We start from the raw sequence: 20,821 nt of genomic DNA on the forward strand, positions 1-20,821 counted from the left end.
TCTCTCTCCCTTCCTTTGACTTCTCCCTTCTTTAATGTGTGTGATTCAATGTCAAGCAGCCAGATTGAAATCTTTTAGGCTTATGAAGGCTATTGCAGCAAATACAAAAACGGGACGGAAAGAAAAATTCAAACGAAAGACGTGACAATATATGTGCTGAGATATACACAGATGTCAAAATATAATTTAAATGTGAACTAGTTTTAGGCTAAATATGACCAATATATACCCACAAGGTCACCAAAGGAAATGATTGCTGTTTGCAGTAAATGATTTTTCCCAAAATTGAACACATTGTTTTACGGAGTTGGAGGGTGAGTGGGTTGTTAGTATGAGTGAAGGCAGCTCTCCAATAGGAGGAATGTCTGTGTGTGTCATTATGGTCTCCATGTCAATGCATGTTTGGTATTGTAAGTATATGTTGTAAACATCTGTGAAAATGGGTCTGCTTTTTCTCCTGTTCTGTAAATATACATCAGACAGCTTCCATAATAGGAGTAGTATTGTTTTACAGCCAGAGCTCCGGAGCGGTTTTTTTTATTTAGCATTCCTGCTCCACAATGAGCATGATGACTGTAAAATGAGTCAGACATACTGCAATCAACTTTACATTATCTGGTGTGCACAAAGAAACCACAAGCATATATGATGAGTGTGTGTGTGATCTGGCTTTAAATGTTTGCACTGCAATGACTTTCAGAGGGTGAGCTACGTCTAGAACTACAGATAGAGAAGTAAAGTGAACACTAAAGGGGAATAAACAATTCAAGGTTGAAATATTGTTGTAGACTCCAGCATAGTTGTTTGGGGTTCTTTTTCCTCAACAATGGACAGTGGAATAATCTCTCTTGCCTTTTCTCTGTGAAGCAGCTCTTCTGAGGGTGAAATACACATCACTTCTTTTTGGTTTGAAGCATGCTGTGGAATTTTCTAGATGCTAAATTTGGTTTCTTTCTGTTTTTTTGTCTTTTTTCTTTTCCCTCTATCAAGCACTTGGAAGTTTTGTGAATTTGTTCCTCTATTCAGACACGAGAAGCTGCCAGCTTCGTCTTCGTAAACATTTGGTTACAAGCGGTAGGAAAATATTAATTGAACTCCATAGGCTCCGGCACTAGAGGTTGGTTGCTATTCTACATTAATTGCACCTATTTCCTCATCAGAGTCAACTGTTGGTGAGCTCTTCTGTTTTGCAAACTCTGCTCTCCCAGACTTAATTGTAAATTGCTGCCATGTCCTCCAACGGCTGTCACGGCTCTGTGAGAGCGGAGGGACGTTAACATCCACCCCCCTTAGCACTAAGCACCACTGTCTCCTCTTTAATTAGCCATTCATAGAAGGAAGATCAACACTGCACTGACACTTTTACCAGCACAGATGGAGCTTTTTTTCTGTGGTGTGTATGTGTGTGTGTGTGTGTGTGTGTGTACACCTGCATACAGACACACACACACACACACCTCAGCATATGTATGCTTTTCCAGTTGGTCAAGCAACAAAGCAGACAGATGCACCCAAACTCAAATGTTTCGTCTTGCATCTGTCCTGCCTGGTTCTCTATGTGCCTTTGTTAGTTAAAGTTAATGGGTTCTTCGGACTATGTGGGATTGTGCTGATGTTTAGAGGGATCCAAAATGCAGCAAAGCACTCTGTAGAATTTGAACAGAGACGAAGTGGCTCGAGCTGAGCCGAGTACAGCCGTGGCTGAATAGCTGAGGTGTTTGTTACTTTTTGTTTAGTTCTATTAAACTACCAAACCTTTAGTTAGTTTAAGTTTTTAATAACGGTGTAGTTTCAAAGCAACCAAACTGCTAATAAATGAATAGTCGTAGTTCCTTACTGACTCTGAATCAAGAATTATATAATTAGTTGGACAAAAACAGACAACACAAAAACTGACAGATGCTATACAAATCAATATATGAGCCAGTGTCGAATAATTAGTTCCGAGATATCTGTGAATCTCCAGATGAGCACCTAATGAATCATTCTTTGTTAATGCTGAATCAGGTGCTAAATGACACTAAACCAATGACGTATCATTACCTCCTCGGTTGCCAGTGCACTGCCGTACACGAGGGGGTGTTAAACTAGTAACTAATATATACGTATGTATGTATAATAGGATAGCGATCTAAACTTATTGTTTTCTGCCTTTTAGCAGCTGATCCAGCGTTAATCAAGAGTGCCTCATGATGGTGATCAGCATGAGGATTCACAGATATTTAGGATCTAATCATTACACATTGGTTCAATAAAAGTTATGCAAGAAGTGCTTGTTGTTGCTCTTTTTCCTTTGTAACTTCTCTCAATTCCCTATACCTAATTTTAAAGTGTGACCATTTGTTTAATTGTGTGGATAGCTGTGAACGATGCACGTTTGTCTTGAACCTATAAAAGCGAGAAGTGTGTTTACCCACATCCGGAATACTGGTTTGCAATTCCACGAACTGAATCAATATGCATTTAGAAAGGTTTCCCGAAAGCTGCAATTACACTGTCAACAGCAGCTGGACTCTAATATATCCACTGTTTTAACTAAATGTCAACCTTTGCAAAATACTATTTATTAAGATTTCCTGTGAAGTAAATAAAGCATTAAAGGGGTTACGAAGGGGATTATGTGCCAGTTACTGCCATAAATCTGAATGAACAGATTAGGTATGCTTGAGTGTAGCTGTTTATCTTTTCCTTTGTATATATGAGGATAAAATCTCTGTCCCTGTGCTTAAAATATCGTGTTTACTTACTTTGTATGGCTGTGGTCTGCCTTCCCAACAGATCATGAATACTTGTATGTCTGTGAATATGTTTGTGTGTGTGTGTGTGTGTGCGTGTCCTTCATTTCAGTTCCCTGCTGCAGCTTCTGTGTGTGTGGCCACACTTGATCTACATGTTAAGACCCACATTTGCGGATTATTTATTCCGGCTTTTTGCCTCCAAGGACTCAGGTGTTGATTCCTCTCTTCCCCAGTGGATTTTCCTTCGTTACATGTATGCACACACACACACACACACACACACACACACACACACACACACAGCCCAGTCTCCCCACAGCCTCTCCCTTCGGGCAGGGGTTATGCAGTGTCATGCAGGTTAGGTCTCTCTGTAGGGGTTTGCCTGGAGGCAAACCTGAAAGAAAATGAGTGGAGTGAGTGAAAAAGAAAACAGATAAAGAAAGATACTTGGGCTAGATTTGTATTGTGAATAGAATCAAGGGAGAATGAGAGTGAGTTCAGGCAGGGTTCTGGGGGGGGGGGGGGCGTTGAGGGGGGAGAGCAGTATGGGAGGAGAGGAGGGGTAGGGGTGGAGTCGGGGGGCTCTGCTATTTGTAGATCCTTGTGATGGATGACTGGTGTGTGTGTATGTAAGAGAGAGAGAGAGAGAGAGAGAGAGAAAGAGACTGGCTTTTTTTTTCTTCTCTTTCTGCTCTTTCCCTATTCCCTCTCTCTTCAGGCGAGCAGAGCAGAGCGGGACTGAGTGAGAGGAGGACAGAGACGCAGACGTGTGCAGACCAGAGCACAGCAACTCCAAAAGGACAAGAGAGGAGAAGACTTTGCAAGGAGAAAATAAGAGAAAGAAAACAGCTTATTTTTACATCAGCAAACTGTGGTGGATATCATACCGACATCAAAAGAAATCTAGAAGAACAAAAAGGATTTGCTCTGTTTCACAGCTAAGAGGAAAATAATAGCATTTTTTTTTATAGTTTTGTTTTCTATTTATATTCACCACAAATATATAATAATTTTTTAGAGGACTTGCAAGGTGTAGCAGGACTTTTGTTTTTTTGCAGAGAAGCAGAGAGGGGTGGACAGAGAGAAGTAAGGGTTTTGTTGAAGAAGAGCTGGCTGCAGTGGTGGTGAATATGCCCATCAGAGGTAGCTGTTTTGGGGCGGGCATGGGCAAGCTGGCGGGGCAGCCACTCTGGATGTGGGTGGTGATGCTCTCTGCGCTGCTCATGGGCAATGCCAGTGCGTGTCCAGCCCTGTGTACCTGCAGTGGCACCACAGTAGACTGCCATGGACTGGGTCTCAAAACCATGCCAAGGAATATCCCCCGCAACACTGAAAGACTGTGAGTACCATCTGCACTCCTGTGTGTGTGTGTGTGTGTGTGTGTGATACAGAACTCCCTGCCTGTGTCCCTCTGTCTTCTTTATTCACTGTATTCCTTCTGTTCCCTTTCTGTATTGCAGTGCTGCACATGACTTTGCTTAGACTGAAAGAGAACAATAGCTTTGCCTGTAAAGCTGAGTGTGTGTGTGTGTGTGTGTGTGTGTGTGTGTGTGTGTGTGTGTGTGTGTGTGTGTGTGTGTGTGTGTGTGTGTGTGTGTGTGTGTGTGTCAGTCAGTCACTCACTCACTGGCATTCCAGTCAGGTATAAATAGGCATGAGGGACTAGAAAGAGCAGGAGCAGATGTGTGCCTTTCACATGTGTCCATAATTTACTTACCTGCTTGTTTATACTTGCTGCATATATTTTATATTTATTTCTAAATCCTGAAAGCAAAAGAATGAAGTCTAATTTTTCCTTCACTTTTTAATGGGACATACATTTAGAAATCAAAAAGAAAAGTTTTACGTAAAGTTTGTGAGACAAAGCCAGATTTGCTGGCTGGTACTGTGGGTACTTTAGCTTCTGTTATGTTTGGGAGCATGTTTCCTGTCTATGCAGCACTGTGCCTCTCTTTATCTCTTTTTTCTTTTCCCCCTCTTTCCCCTTTTCACTTTCCTCCACTCCTGGGACAAAGACTCCCCTCTCACCCCCTTCTCATGCCCCTGAACACTCACTCCACCAATTGTTAAATCATGTAGAAAATTAAGCAAATCTGCTACTTAAGTGTGAGTCTTGCACGAGGATCACGTAGCTTTCTTGTAAAACGGAGGGAGGACGGGAGATGGAGGGAGAGGTGAGGCAGACGCCGGCTTGCAGAGTGGAGTTTTTTCTGTCTTTTCTCACATTCCTTTGAAATATTCATCAGTAAATCAAAAGTGAGGAGTGCGAGGGGAAATAGATTGTTCTATTTCAGCTTTTAGAATATCAGTCCTGAATAAAACATGCGATGGTAACGGCGGAGAGAGAAAGCCTGTGTCAAAGGCAGCGTTGGCATAGTGGGAGCTGGCTGCATATTTTATGCTTTTCATATTTAATTTCTAAGAACACCTTTTTTTTTTGTTTGTTGCCATTTTCATGTTTCCGGGTTGCTTATGTGCACACGCTGGTTCAGCGTTCTTGAAGCAGAGAGGAAACATGGTCATTTTGTGGTTTCCTTTTACATGAATGGCCATACACACTGGAAATATACCCTGACCCTCCACTCAAGAGCATTTATGTGTTGAAAGTTATTTGTGCATTCATAGGTTGTGTAGAGCAGGGGGGTTTATCGTTTCAAGCACTTCTAGCACTCAGGATGCTGCATTTTAAACATGATGCGTAGAAAGGTCATGTGTAAATTATTCCTGGGTCGTTGGGGGATGTGTGTGTGTGTGTGTGTAGGTCATGTAGAACATAGCCAGTCTCTACGGAGAGGCACGACTTAACAATAGAGACTATCCTCTTGTGCAGCCGGTTACATCGGGTGATTCATCAAGGTGATTGTGCGAGTCAACGCAGCCCACCCTGCCTCACATGATGGTCCCATGTGCATCGCTAGATTTATGTGCTCGCATTTGGAAAATGTCTGTTCACGTTAAAGAAATTGTGCAAACGCTCCCGGCGGTCAAAGATGAGTAATGAGTTGGTCCAAGTTTTTTTGTAAAATTGTTCCAGAAGTTGGTGGACCTCACCTCTAGGATGAAATGTTAACAGAAAGTTTGTCCTTGTAGGAATTCATTTATATCACAAACATTTCAAATGTGTAATGTTGCAAATTGTACTTGCCTCACTTTAATGGAAGGAGGCGGCGCAGTATTAACGTTGGTGAAGAAAGTAGATGCAGACTAGAGAAAGCTAACAAAATAGAAGGGGTTGCACTTCACTTTGTTTACAGATATCAGTGAGAATGCATTATGTGTGTTTGGGCTTATGTATACAGGGTGATGCTTATGGGTGGTAGAGTGTGTGTTTTATACAAGGAGGGGGTTGGTTTTGGTAGAAAGTGTGTGCGCGTGTGCGTGTTTATGGGGCAGGGTGTGTGGATGGAAGGTGTTGAGACAGACAGCAAAATCCCATTTGCACTTGTCAGTGTGGGTTTGGATCAGGTCTGACCCCTGCGCTCCTCAGCCCGAAGCCTGTAATGAGTCTGTGAGCTCCATGTATTAAAATCACACCCTGCCTCGTTTCGGCCACCGGCCGCTCCCTCCCCCTCTGCTCCCTCTTTGCATCAATCCTCTCGCTCTGTCTCTTTCCTTGTCTCTCATCTTCCTTGTCTTTATTCATCTGCTTTGAAAAAACAACACATTTGGATCACATTGACATCAGGCTATATGCTGAGAGAAAATCTGCATCTCTATGGTTGATTAAAGGGACTTTCACAGACAGTAAAGATTCTTAGTCAAGCTTTTAGGTTGACAGGTGTTGAACAAACCTGCTGCCTTTTTCTCTCCCTGCGTCATCCTGCAAACAGGCCTGCTGTTTAGATAAGTGTGTCTCATCTGTTAATTGCAAAAAGCCAGTTTAGTGATGATGCATTTTACCCTGTGCTGAGATTTGAGCACATTGGAGCTCCTCCAGAATAGAGGAGGAGGATGAGGCTGCACACCATATGTGTGTGTGTGTGTGTGTGTGTGTGTGTGTGTGTGTGTTTGTGTGTGTTTGTGTGTTTGTTTTTCCTGCGTGCCTGTATAAATCCGAGGTTCACTTGTGTTTGTTCATAAACTTCAGCATGTGCCTCCGTATGTGAGCATGCGTGCAGTGAATAGGTAATGTTAGATGAAAACACATGAGGTTTGGTGGTAGTGAAAGATGAGGGGCTCCCTTGCTTCGATAACCATGGTTGTGTATTTGGAGGGGTCGGAGGTGGAGAGTGTGTGAGCATGTGCCAGGGAATGCCTGCGGTGTTTTTGGCACCGGCACATAGCTGGTACAACTGACAGCTCACCGGCCACCTGATTCATAATTTACCCTGACAAGACCAAACACAGCCTGCACACTACCTGCCAACTCTGGCTATGTGACTAAAGTGGAAAGAGTGAGGTGGGGAAAAAGACAAAGAAGTGGGGTGAGGGGTGGAGCTGTCAGGGTCGACAGCGGGCTGAGAAGAGCCGTCAAGGAGAGGCTGGCACAACTGAGGTGGTAATGAAGGGATTACGGCACAGAGGAGTAAAGACATGTAGCTCAACCACAAAGCTTATGAATGAATAAAGGAGATTATGTTATTTATTAAGGAAAAATAAGTGTAGCCCTGAGGCAGATGGAATTTCATACAGGTCCTTTTTTACAGCCTAATATATCCATCCTCACAGCAGATAATCCCGTGAGGAGTGATAATGCCTGGAATGAAGATCATTCAGAGAATGTTTATGCTCAGTGGAGGGTTGTGAAATTACAGGCCTGGGACCGGGTCATTTCAATTTACTGCCTGCACTACACAGCTGTGGTCTTTTCTCTTGTACTGAATACTAAGGTGGACGCCATCGCTATAGCTGTAGTAATATAAGTACTGTGGGCCAAAGTAGTTCATCTTGTGGCTCTCTGTTGTATTTATTGTTCAATTGGTCGAAGCGTTTTGTCTCCTTCTTAAATTTGACATCCATATCCCATAAGAGTGTTGTTCGTCTAAGCAGAGTGATGACAGACTGCTGAGCATCAAAGCCAGCTGCCGTGTGTCTAAACTCACCCAACACCTACCGGCCTGCTCTCCTGATGACCGCGGCTACTTTATGGAGGTGTGACTGCACTCATGAGAGCTGAGAAGTGACCCCATCAAATGGGCTGTGCGTGTGCCAAAGAATACCTTATATATGAAGTGTGTGAGCATGTGCATAATGTGAGTGTACATGCGTGATTGCTTTGCACGCTTATCTAAAAGTGGCTGTATCTCAGCAGACCGTGAAAATCGAATTAGGAGAATCCACCTAGATCACCTTTCATCTCTCAGAAGTCCATCTTTCCTTTTAACCCTCCTGGCTAGCCAGTCAGAAGCTGGCAATGAAGAGTGAAGTGTGTGTGTGTGTGTGGTATACGCACATCAGTGAACACTCTCTTGGCGTTGTAGACATGCCTTGATTATCCACATTTCACACTAGTCAAGAAGCTTTTGATGTGATTCAAGTTTGAGAGGAAATTATGGGCAGCAAGCCAGATTCAAGGGCCGCTTTAGATCTGCATGAGTTTGCGCATTTGTCTTTTCAGTGCTTTGCTCATTGCTACATTGGAGTGTCTTGATGTACTTTGCTGAAGTCGGTCTTAATTCTCCAAAAACACATTCATCGATTAACCTTACACTTATTTTCTGATACGGCCCGATACGGATATTGAATACCGGGCCGATACTGACTCAAATATCTGGATCGGGTATTGATGACAATGGGTCGATCTATTCAATTCTATGTTTATATACTTTAAACATTATATACTGGAATGTTAAATCCTGTTTAAGTTTTGACTAATTTGTTGCTGCATTAAAAAGGTTACACTTAAATTGTAATTCCTGTTTCGGTCTAATAGTAAATAACAAATCAGTAGATGTATATCTATGTATTTAGTTGTTACTTTTTTAGGAAGTTAGGAAAGCAATTTTGAAGTCAAGCCTGATGTTGCCTTACACATAAAAGAATGATCCCAGTCACTCACACATAGTGAGGGATACAACTTATTAATTTTGTTTAAAAAGTGAACAGAACAATTACTTGATTGACTAATCACTTAATTGCCTTTTCATTCCGGCTTTTGCAGCGGGGTTATCTGCTGGAAGAGCTAATCTTTGTAAAGAGCTGGAGGAATGTAGATATGAACGTGCTCAGTGGGGGGAGCGGACCGTACACAAAACAACTCTTTATTCTCAGGGATCAACAGACAGCTTCAAGCACACATGCAGCATCCGTCAAATTACCAGTCGCCAGCGCACATCTGTCAGGCAAACGTCTTCTCAGTCTTCTGTGTGGAATAGCTGAAACATAATAGATGTGGCAGAGCAGATGTTCTGTCCGCATGATCCACTTTACAGTCAAAGTACACATTCATACGGCCTAAATAGCTTCAAGCGAGACTCAAAGCCACAACAGAACCTCAGCGTCTGTCACTGAACAAACTACAGTTACAGTACAAACCATGAAAGACCCTTCAGTCTCTGCCTCTACTGCAGCCCCGTGTGTGTTCTTTTTCCAGCCTGTGGCAGTAACACACATTGGAACAGATGTTTTATTGATTCACTTCGGCCCGAGAGAGTGTTATAAGTTATCTATGTTCGATCAGAAAGCGGCTGTATGCTACTTTCCTCCATTGTCTTTTGCGTGGCTCCTTTTTTCACATCCCGCAGTCTCTCTTGCTATGTGTCTAGTTTTTGCTTACAGCAGCATCTGCTACATGAAAAAAAAACTCTTGAGTCTCCTTTTCAAGGTTGTCGTTGACGTGTGAAGGCCAGGTAAGGAACAGAAAAATACAGATGCTTGAGTTTTGGTCCCTGACTTGTACCTGTAGCCGTTTAAACAATAAGTACCTCTGCAAGATGCAGGAGATCCTGCGCAGGTCAAGGCTCCGAGAAGCGGTTGTGTGTGTGTGTGTGTGTGTGTGTGTCTGTGTGCAATGCATGTGTCGGATCTGCTTGGTGTTTACCTTTCCTATCAGTAATCTGGCTCCTGAGGCCTGACTGAGCAGAATGAAATGTAAATAGCCCTTCAGGAGCCCGAGAGCCGGTAAAATACTCTCAGACGTCTTTGCGCACGCACACACGCACACACACACACACGCACACACTAAAAATGTACAGTGGAGGGCCTTAACTGCTCGTCTGAAAGCCACATTTCAATGGAGAGGGAATGTTTTGTTCAAGCTGAGCAGAATTCTGACCTCTTAGTGTGGACAGAAGTGTTCCAGTTGCGTTTCAGTGTGTTATTTTGGTCATGGTGGTCTGCTTTCTCTCTCTCTCTCTCTTTCACTTTCTCGGTCTCTCTATCTGTGTTTAGGAGGGTGTTGTGAGCCCAGATGGTACTGCCTGGTTCTGTAGCCTGTTGGACCTATGTAGGTCACTTTCTCCTCACAGTCTACCGGGCCTCATTTCTACACCGACGTTTCCCAGATAGCCCCTCAGCTCCTCACAGCTTGGCGGCGATACTCGCAACACTCCACCAAACTGCTCCACGCCGTCGCTCTCAGGCAGCTAACAACACTGTCTTCTCTCAGTGACTGTCCCCCCCCCCCCCCGCCCTTTCTCTCCTCCTGCATGTTTCACGGCTGTCACGTCCTTATGCCGTAGAGTCTGGAGGAGGAGGAATGCTTCACTCTTCCGCAACTTCTCAACCTGTTCAGTTCATTCATTAGGGACAGTGCTTGCTGGTCTGATCAAATAGCGTTATCGGTGTGTGATTGTGGTTAATGAGCATCCACGCTCGGTCTGTACAGGACCTCAGGCTTCTGATCATTAGATTGTTGCCACAGCGAGGGGTTTGGAAAGGAACTGTGCCACCGATCCTCAATCAGCTGGCTTCTGTCTTCCCTGCCAGGCTAAAGCTGCTCAGGACAAATGGCCATGTGGTTCTCACAACAGTGATACAGAATGACTGCATTGCAAAAAAATATGCACCTCGATAATTCATTTGAGTGTAAATTCAAAAAGCGTGGGGGAGAGATGTGTTTACCTCCAACGAGTTCAGTTTGAATGAACTGTGTCTCGCAAAATAGCAAGACTCACCAATGTCCAGTTTGTCCTCTAGAAGAAGGCTTATCATGTTGCTGTTTCAGTTTGTCCTTGCTTGAATAACTGTATGAGTGAGTGTTAAGACAGGGAATTAAGTGTTTCATAAAAGGTGTACTAATTTCAAGTTGCGAAATGCCTTTGTTAGCCTGCTAGCCATGTTTGTAACCCTCATTGTATCTTGCCTACTTATTGCCACAGCCTGTGAGTAAGTTTTGCCAATTGTTTTGTGGCTGCAAGCATAAGACTATCAAACTGGAGCTTGGTGTTGCTGAAAAGCTATACAGCCAACAGTAGCTTGTCTTGTGATCATTATGTTCTTTTGCTCTGTCTAGCTCCCAACAAAACACAAGTGCCTTTCCCACAGGCACTGTTTGTGTTCATGGCAGTAGGTGTTCTTGTCTTCATTCCTTGATACAGTATATTTAAACGGTCTTTGTGTATGTGTGTAAGAAGCAGAGCACATGTGGGTATTTGTATCCGTGTGAGTGTGTCTGTACGCAGGCCTTGGTGAGCCAGTCTGTTTGCTTATCCTCCCTTTTGTCTTGGGGTTTCATTTCATGTAATGTTGCTCAATTCGAACCAGGTCCCCCTCAGCCGAGGGACCCCGGCAGCTGGCAGAAATAAACATAATGAGTTTTTCAGAATTGAGCAGCGCTCGGAGCCCCTTTGAATTATAGAGATGTGGAACGGTGGAGCATAGCTTCTGCGTGTCCACCGGAGGGAAGGTGCACCAGGAAGTACTCCCATGCATCAATCGGCTTTAGGTGGAAGATGAAGAGGGATTTGATAGTGATGTCATAAATCGACTGCTCTCCAGGAGGCGTGTCAGCACTGGGAATCCTTGCAGAGGTTCCAGAGGATGGAATGGACTTGACTGTAGCATTTGGAGGTGGAAATCGTTCGCTGTAGGAACTGGGAATGACACCTAATAATTTTCTGCCTCAGAAGTAATACTGCAGTACTGTAATGTGAAAACCCACCCAAAGTCAGTACTACAAAACATCTGTCTATGAAAGGAGTGACGCGCCTTTGCTGCTGTGCCAAAAGCCATTGCTTAGACTCCTTTGATTGTAAAACAAAGAAAGTAGCAGTGTCTGATATTGTAGCTGATGAACAGCAGCTTTTCCTTTGATGCTTTGACACCACATATTACATAGTGCCCTTATTTAAAAATGGAATCAACACAAAGACGAGCACCGCTGACTCCAGACTCTTGACTTTATGCACGTCTAGAGTCCATATTCTCTTGCCTTTCTGTATTTCAGTTGTGGGTTCACATAGATTTGTTCATCCATGCAGAACTGAGCACCAAAGTTCACTGACCATGTTTACTCCACTACTCTGTGTGTGTGTGTGTGTGTGTGTGTGTGTGTGTGTGTGTGTGTGTGTGTGTGTGTGTGTGTGTGTGTGTGTGTGTGTGTGTGTGTGTGTGTGTGTGTGTGTGTGACAGACACACAGAGCATCCTTACAGACAGGAGAGTAACTCGACAAGTTTCCCCAGAGACAGAATACTCCCATGGGTCAGCAGACATCCTCAGCTGTGTCAAACACCAGGGCCTTTAACACGATATATGGGCTACAAAGCCAGTGTTCACTTTATGAGGAACATTTCCTTTTTTTATGCAAAATGCATGCTTAAGGCAATGGATTTCCTAAATGTTTTCTTTACAGCAGATATAACAGTTGAATACAGAAGGTCATGGCAACATGCACAAGTCATCAGTCCTTGTAGCAAATGAGTCACAGTGGGAACGTTATTACCTGGGCAATTTTCAAGGACTTGAAAACATTGCATGGTTTCAGTTGCAAAATGCCAATGGTAAAGGTCATAATATGTCATAAACAGTGTGGATTCTGACATCATAGTCTGCTGGTGGCATTTGAGCGTTGCCTAAATGTCACACCATTGCTGAACAGGTGCACGGCCAATTTGGTTTAAAAGATGGCTACTTTCAGCAGGATAATGCATCATAGTTTGAAGACGTTTCCAGGAAAATTACATTTGGTTCAATTACCAGATCTCAGCTAACAAAACACTTTGAGATGTTGTTGCATAACGGATTAAATTAGTCAACTCCAGAGTTCATGCAGAAACTATTGCATGTCTCTTATTACAGGATAAAGCAAGACCTCATTCCTGGAGGAGAAAAGTGTGGTTTCACTTTTTTTCCCCCCACATATTCCCCCTGCCGGCCCTCACTTTAACCATCTTTCTCCCCTTTTTCTTCTTCTATCTTCCTCTTTTCTAATGTCCTCAGTGTGTCATCCGCAATGACCACCCTGAAGATAAGACATTGGGAATCCAGAATTGAGTGTGTGGGTGTATGTGTGAGTGCCTATCTGCGTAAGCACCTGTAATGAGCACCACATGTGTGTATCGGAGTCCAGGCTAATGAAGCCCAGTCCATTATTTATTTCCTGTGGCCCTGTCGCTTGGCCTGTCGATGCACCTGTGTACACGCACGCACGCACACACACACACACACACACACACACACACACACACACACACACACACACTCTCACCATCTGTCTATAATGACCGTTCTCATTCGTACTGCATAGCGCTACAGTCCCTGGAGTGGTCATTAGACTATAGAAGGAGAGAGTGACTGAGCGAGAGAGACCGGCGCTTTCGGCGTAGATTTGGAACCAGTTTTTTTGGTTGTGGTTGGGGGTTGGAGGGAGTCAGGGTAGGGTGGACTCATAATGCTTAGAGCGTGCAGTAGTGCAGAGAAACACTTGCATGCTTTGCCTGCTTTTTTCCCCCCTCTGTCAAGAGAATACAATCTGCTACTGACGTTAAATATAAATCTTCCACAGTCTTTTGCAGCAAAGGACAATACAAACCTGTCTTATGTCAGCAGAGGTAACTGAACCAGTGAGGTTGTCATGCTCTTTAGACTCATCAAATACATGACACTTTATAAATAATTATTGTCAGCCATTAGATGATGGTTAACTTTTAAGGACCCAGCAGTACATTTAAAACCTCTCTCTTTTCAACTATTTAGTCTCTTCTTTTGCAGCAATGGCCAGCTCACAGCAGGGAGCCTGCTTCCATTATATCCACAGCACTTAGCTTTCTGGCCTTGTGGCCCTACCCAAATCCCCTCCGCTGGCTCCTGCTAATCCTCACCAATAGTAGAAGGACAGGGCAGACAGAGAAAGAGAGGGGGGTTGTGGGTGTTGGTGGGAGAGGGCTGGAATAGAAAGACAAACAGGCAGCTCAAATGTGTCTTCCATTTTAATAGGACCTAATATCTCTCAGTATAATTAAAACTGAGTGTGAACTTCCCTCTAACACAACCTTTCTGATTCCACCCTTCAATATATGTTACATGTAACATCTATAGAAATTTGCATTTCATAAAAACAGCAGCAATTAAAGACAGCGTTACACATCATGCTTTGTGTGTGTGTGTGGGCCTGAAGTGTGTGTGGTTGTGTGTGATGCAAAGCTCCAGATAAGATTTTGACTCAGGCATCAGTAGAAAAAGATGCAATGTGCCACCATGACCTTTAGTCATCAAGCTGAGGTTCAAAGGGAGAATACAGATGAATTATTCATACATCTTTGCATGTCTGTCTTTGCAGGGAGCTGAATGGGAATAACCTCACACGCATCACCAAGAGTGACTTCGCTGGACTCAAGTACATCCGAGTTTTGTAAGTACTGCATGTTCATGTGTGATGGTGAGATGTTTGTATGTGTATCTGTGGCGCATGTCCGTGTCTGAGTTGATCGATTCATGCATATCTGAGCTGTATCTAACCTTGGATCACACAAGTTGTACAGCCTTGCTGCTCAAATTAGCATAAACCCAGTGAAGTGGAGATGCTTCTGTCGAGAGTCCTACTCCAGAGTACATTAAGCTACTGAGTGACTGCAGCTAGCGAAGTAATGGACTTCTCTCTCACCGTATTCTGTATGTTGTAGTAGCACTTATTGTCCCTCAGACACACACACACACACACACTTGCCCTCTGTTCCCACACATCAACATGTAATGTGTAGACAAGCGCCAGTCCTAAATAGGTTCTCAACACAGTTAACACATTAAGGTGAAGTCGTTGACTCCCTCTGTGTTGGATTTAAACAGCACTTTAAACAGCACAGGTATTAAAGTAGTTGTAAAAGTGTCTGTATGCGTGCATGTGAGCGCACACACTTGTAAGTAGTGCTATAGGTGTTACAAACTCTGCCAGAGGGGAAGCTGTGTAGACCTGAACATGTTTTAAATGTAACATGAGCTGCACATAATTCCTACTACCCAGCAAAGCCTGACTATTCCCAAGTCTCATGGTTACCCGCCCATCCCCCTGTCTGCTCCTTGTCCCCTCTCGTCTTCCCATGCTTGCCCCCTTTCGTGCACCACCTTATACTCCCATGTGGAGGTTGAATGCATTCATGTTGGCAGCTTGTCACCGGCAAGTAAGAAGGAAACAACTCCTTGCAGGGGTACTGAAGACAGCCCTGCACCTCCCTTGCTGTAAGGTCTCTAAGTCCCTCACAGCCACCACTGTGCTACACGTAACACACACACACACACACACACACACACAATGCTCGCTTTCTGAAATACCAGCCAACTATATACATGATTAACATGGTGTAGGTGCATGGCATGTCTGTGTGAAGTCTGTCTCTGTGTACTGGGGGGGTCAACCTCTGTGTGACTAACAGTGGGTTGACCTCTGACCCCTGGGCAACCCTCAGAAGGAGCTAAACAGGAACAGAGGTTTATCTTTACAGTCAGCTGCCATCTATCCTGTCAGTCTGAAATCAACACAGCTGATTTACCGCCATTCGTCTGGCTCTAGGTACTTAGCTGGTCTACATCAGCAGTGTGTGTGTGTGTGTGTGTGTGTGTGTGTGTGTGTGTGTCTAGGTGTGTGTGTCTGTGTGTGAGAGAGAGGAAAAGCAATACAATAGAGAAACAATCGAAAAGTAGAAAGAAAAATATAAAAAAGCCAGAGGCTTCATGCCTTCCGACTGTCTGTAAAAAAGTTTTCTCAATTCAAAAGTACTCATCACAATTTTATTCACTTCCATCTAAATTCATGAGAACGAGATCGGAGGTGAATTGCGCTTTTCTCTCTATGTTTATGGAGTGCGAGCAGTGATTAGCATTTATATTCGATGGGGAGGAAGCCCAGACTGCTGAGTTGCAGCGCTGCATAGCCTCACAGGAGACATGAGAGGTTTGCCTTCAACACAGAACAGTTGTATACGTAATGAAGGAAAGCTCTTGTTGCTTCTAAAGCTGCTGGACTTTTTTCTCTCCTTCCTGGCCTTGTGTTATTGTAACACTTCCAAAACCATCCAAACTTGTGCATTAGCTTTGGCAATGTAGTTGAGGAAAGGATGTGTTCCTGCTTGTGTGTGTGTGTTGACCTTATGTTTGCGTGCATCCATGTTTGTAATGACTAATAGCCTTGATCTCCTGCCTGCATCTTTAATACTCTCCAACGATGCTATCCAACAGGCACACATAGACACACAGCCTACTTTCCCTTGCTTGTGCCAATTGTAAAAACCTTGGAGCCCACCTCAGTTTCCCCCCTCACACTTTCTGACCCCTTGCCTACCTTTCGTCTCATCTCCACCCAGCCACTACACCCAGTGGACCACACCAGAGCCCGGACCCACACTCTCTGAGCCGCCTTAGAAACTTTCCTGGCTGCTATTCTTGCTTCCTTTGCCAAGATTCCACACTGTGCCCTCAGTCCACACCACTGCCCTCTCTGTGTGTGTGTGTGTGTGTGTGTGTGTGCGTGTGTGTGTGTATAATATACTGCACCCAGCTTGAATATACATACTGCAAGAAGGCCCGCCACCCAAAGCCTCCTTTACTTTGTTAAAGCCCGAGTGACCTTTTATAGAGTCATAAAAAAGTCAAAGCCCCACTGTATCACGTCGTCTCTGAGGCGCTCTTTCTGTCCTCTCTCTGCAGGCAGCTGATGGAGAATCAGATTACTGTGATCGAGCGTGGGGCTTTTGATGACATGAAGGAGCTGGAGAGACTGTGAGTACCACCCAGGGTTGTCAGTAGATGGCCTGACCAGAAATAACACGTTTTAATTCTTCTTTAACTTCAAATAAAAATGCCATTACTGATCTGTTTTCAATATTTTGTATCAGTGTAATGAGACTAACAGGAGGAACGGGCCGTGAATGGTATATCAAGTGTGATGCGCTTCCCTGTCATTTCATTGTGGTCGGATGGTGCCGAGAGGGTACAGCGTGGGCTGGGAGAATTTTTTTTTATTAGCTTTGCCTGACAGGAATGCCCTCAGTGGGATGTGTGGGCTTAAGAGGCCTCCCCCACCGCAGACCCTGGCTCATCTGGACAGCACCAGGACTCTTCGACAGCTTGAAAAACGGCTGGGAAAACACAGACAAACACAGTCGACCACACCTCAACCAGCTCATTAGCAAATCAATAGTGCTACCCACATGGAAACCGGCACAGCAGATGACTTTATGCACACATGCCGTCATGCACACATAGCGGTTATTTTATAAAAGACTTTCCCCCAATCTGAAGCCCACATTAACAATTTACATGACCAAACCCCAGGCCATGTACAGCTCCCCTCCTCTCCTCCTCCATATTCAGCAGATCCCGAACACTTGGTAGACGTATCCGTGTGCCAGACCAATGTGGATATTAGTCTGCTCGTTTCTCTAATGTTTAAAAGCCACTGCCCCACCAGCAGGTACAGTTTAGTTTGAACAGAGTGGCAGCAGACCATTAATGCCCATTACACACTAAATCTCCACCTCAGCTGGCCAAGCACTCTTCTCAGTGTAAACAGTGAGTGGCTCAGGTCCCAACATCTGTCTGAATGTGTCCGAAGGAATGGCAGCTGCCTGCCTTTCAGATTTGCAGCCTCTCTGTGCCACAGCCGCTGCATTCACTCCCATGTGCCTCCAATGGGCCATTCAGGGAGAAGAGAGTTGTGGTTTCCAACAGATTAGCAACAGTCTGTTCCTCATTGACTTAATTGTTGTAGTTGCATAAAGCCTGCCAGTCTTGGACCTTAGTTGTTTGACATGGAGTCTGGTGCCAACCACCTTTCCTGTCGGTGCTTCCTTGGGCTTGAATAGGCTCATCCGTTTCTCTTAATTTTATTTAGAAACATCTTGTTTTGATAGTTCGCCCCAGATAAAATCTCTTCATGCTCAGATAACTGGTGGATGTAATTCACTTGTTTGAATGGGAATGTTGCTATTCTGTTACTCTGGGAAAGTCAGCAGAGCAATGAATTCTACTCGGCGCAGCATCGTAATTTAACTGTGCAGACATAATTTACGGCGCTGTCTCCGACAAGAAGTTTAATTCCCCTGAACTTTCAGTCGGATATTTATGTGACATTCATAGCGCACTGAAACACAATAGCCTGTGGCTAAGCCGATTCTATGGCAGCCAGCAGAAATTATTCACAGCCTACACAAGGGCACGCATGCATAGACACACACATAAACTCACTGGTTGATCATATGTTTTCCCTGCTGCAGGCGGCTGAACCGTAATCAACTGCAGCAGCTTCCTGAGTTGCTGTTTCAGAAGAACCCTGCCCTATCTCGACTGTAAGTACATTCACTTTTTTATTTCAACTGAGCACACAGCTTTTTCTTTTCTGTGAGTGCACATGCCGCCTCTCTTTGTCTTTTCTTTATTATGCAAGCCACCAATGTTGCTCAGAGATCGTATGTGGTAAAACAACATACTGCACAGCATGATCTCAACAAGTCTGACGAATGTTGGCTTCGGTTTGGTTTGGTATAAACACAATCAAAGAGCAGTTAAGCTTCAATTGCACTTTGCTGGAATGCCATCAGGTCTCATTAGCATTCAGACATATTAGGTGAAGTGTGTGAAGTGTACACTGGGATTTCCACTGTACTTGCTGTCTGTAAGACAAAATGAACTGGATGAGTGGAAATCTGAGTTATTTGCACATCGTTGGGCCTTCGTGCCAAGTCATCTGAAGTTTCTCTGTGCTAGTCTGTCTGTGAGAGAATCCACTGGTGACAGAGAGTTGGTGTGACATTGGGACTGGAACTGAGGGACACATTATACTTTGAACTATGTTCAAGGTGAAAGGATGTCTGCGTTACCTAATGAGGTCGTTTTATGTCATAGGAAAAGTCCCCAAAGCTCACTCTGCCGGTGGACTCGTATACCTCCATCATAGGAATGAGATCATCATCTCCACTAGTTAAGGCCAATCCAGTACTGTCTCACACCCACACATCCTTACACCCATGTGCACCCATGCAGTGAGAAAATCCCACAGTAATGCTAAATTCATATCCCCATCTGCAACAGCGCGAAATGTTATTTTTGTCCTTTCTTCGGGATATTCAGTGACCTTGTTGCTAGTTGATCATTCAAGCTCCCATTATTCCAGTTCAGATTACCTGGAGCATCTGGGAATAATGGAAGAGTGGGACGTGGAAAAATCATTTCCTTCCCTTCAATCCACAAAGTGGTACTACCAACCTATGATCCTGGCCTCAGCCCGCCATCTGTTTATCTTGCGTTTGATTTTTAACACCATCTTGAATCTATCTGTCACTTCCTCACAACTGTCTCCTCACGTCACCTATCATTAAACCAAAACTAGCCTGTGGGGCTTGAGGGCAAAGCCTCATCCTTTGGGGGCAAGGCTATCCTGCTTGTGGCTCACTTACACTGAGCAGCCCTAGGTTGTCTAGCTGGAACAGACGAAGAGCAGACCGAGGCCTTCCAGACCAGCGGATGGCCTTGAACGAGCGTGATTAGTCCATTTGGAGCAGCGTGCTCTGCCAACAGCCAGAGGATTGTGCTAACACAGCTCCCCTGTTTCATCCAATCTAACTTCACGCTCATTATTCTAAACCTAGCCCTGGCTTTTCTGCCACGTTCTGGAGAATGAGACTTTGTTTAACATTGCTTAATCGATTCGATGTGTGTCTGTGTATATACACTCATTTGTACTTTATCCTTGGCTGGATAAAAGGGAACTGTAATGGAACTTAAAGCTTTTCAGGTGTGGAAATGCCGTACATTCTTCAGCAGTTAAAGCAAATGTACAATCCTGGGCCACGGACTCGGATGGTCCCTGAATGACAATTGCTACTTTATGAAAGACTTCTAGTGCTTGTTAAAAACGAGGTCTAAATAGCGTGGGATCAGGAAGAGCAGTAGAAGACAATGGTTTTTCCTAATGTGTTTCTTAACTCCAGAGCGGTGTGTCTGGGCCACACCGTAGGTTCTGGTCCCAGTCTGATGCGGTTAGGTTACAGCCTTGTCTCACTCCCGCCTGCAGCTTTTAATGGACTTAAAAGGTTCTCAGCTCCCAGAGGAAGAATTGCGCCTTATTTGTGTGTGAGTGTGCATGTGTCTGAGGATGACAGAGAGAGAGACAAAGAGAAAGAGAGTCTATGGTTGCATATATGTATGTGTGTGTGTGTCTTTGCACTTGCTCAGAGTGCTCACCAGGGCTTGTTAGAGTCTGCCTTTATGATCCTAGCAAGAGAGGTTAACGTGAAAGCCCGCTGCCCTCAGGTGGAGCGCTAACCCAGATGGTTTCTCTTCTCTTGGACGGAGGATTAATTGCCCCGCTTCCCTTTTTCTAGACTTTTTACACTCTTCCTCTGCGTCTCTTCGACTCCCCTCTTTTTTCCCTCTTTTTGCTCATTCTGGAGCGAGGGTTTGAGAAAAGGCTTTGTATAACAAAGTGGCTTTTTGTCGTAGACACCCCGCAGAGAGGACAAACATAAAGAAGGACGTAGGGGATAGAGGTGGGAGGGATAACAGATGAGATTGTTACTCTCATTAAACTTTTGAGGAAAAGCTAGCCGGGTTGATGAAAGGCTGTTGGTTAAATGAGCAGAGGACTGTCGGTTTGTGGGGAGTTTTTATTCACTGCATGCAGTCATTACACTAACGGGGTAATGAGTTTCCACTACAAAGGGATGATAGAGAATTGATGCTCCTGCTACAACATTTATTGAAAAATGGCTACTAA

The 20,821-nt window shown here is 44.3% G+C and overlaps 1 protein-coding gene across 2 annotated transcripts in view; it reads left to right on the forward strand.

Moving 5' to 3' along the window:
• The first annotated feature begins 3,319 nt into the window (after positions 1–3,319).
• Positions 3,320–20,821, forward strand: part of slit1a (slit homolog 1a (Drosophila)) — a 79,787-nt gene continuing 62,285 nt past the window's right edge. The window contains exons 1-4 of one of the 2 annotated variants that reach the window (XM_076076943.1): positions 3,320–4,077; positions 14,396–14,467; positions 16,756–16,827; positions 18,324–18,395. In XM_076076943.1, the coding sequence (XP_075933058.1) occupies positions 3,869–4,077; positions 14,396–14,467; positions 16,756–16,827; positions 18,324–18,395 (425 nt within the window). In that variant the 5' untranslated portion in view covers positions 3,320–3,868. The remainder of the gene's footprint in view (positions 4,078–14,395; positions 14,468–16,755; positions 16,828–18,323; positions 18,396–20,821) is intronic. The other variant, XM_076076944.1, reaches the window with a different exon arrangement.

The sequence above is a fragment of the Anarhichas minor genome, unplaced genomic scaffold (assembly GCF_050575085.1).
Source record: "Anarhichas minor isolate MPS153535 unplaced genomic scaffold, ASM5057508v1 ptg000058l, whole genome shotgun sequence".
NCBI classification, from domain to species: Eukaryota; Metazoa; Chordata; class Actinopteri; order Perciformes; family Anarhichadidae; genus Anarhichas; species Anarhichas minor.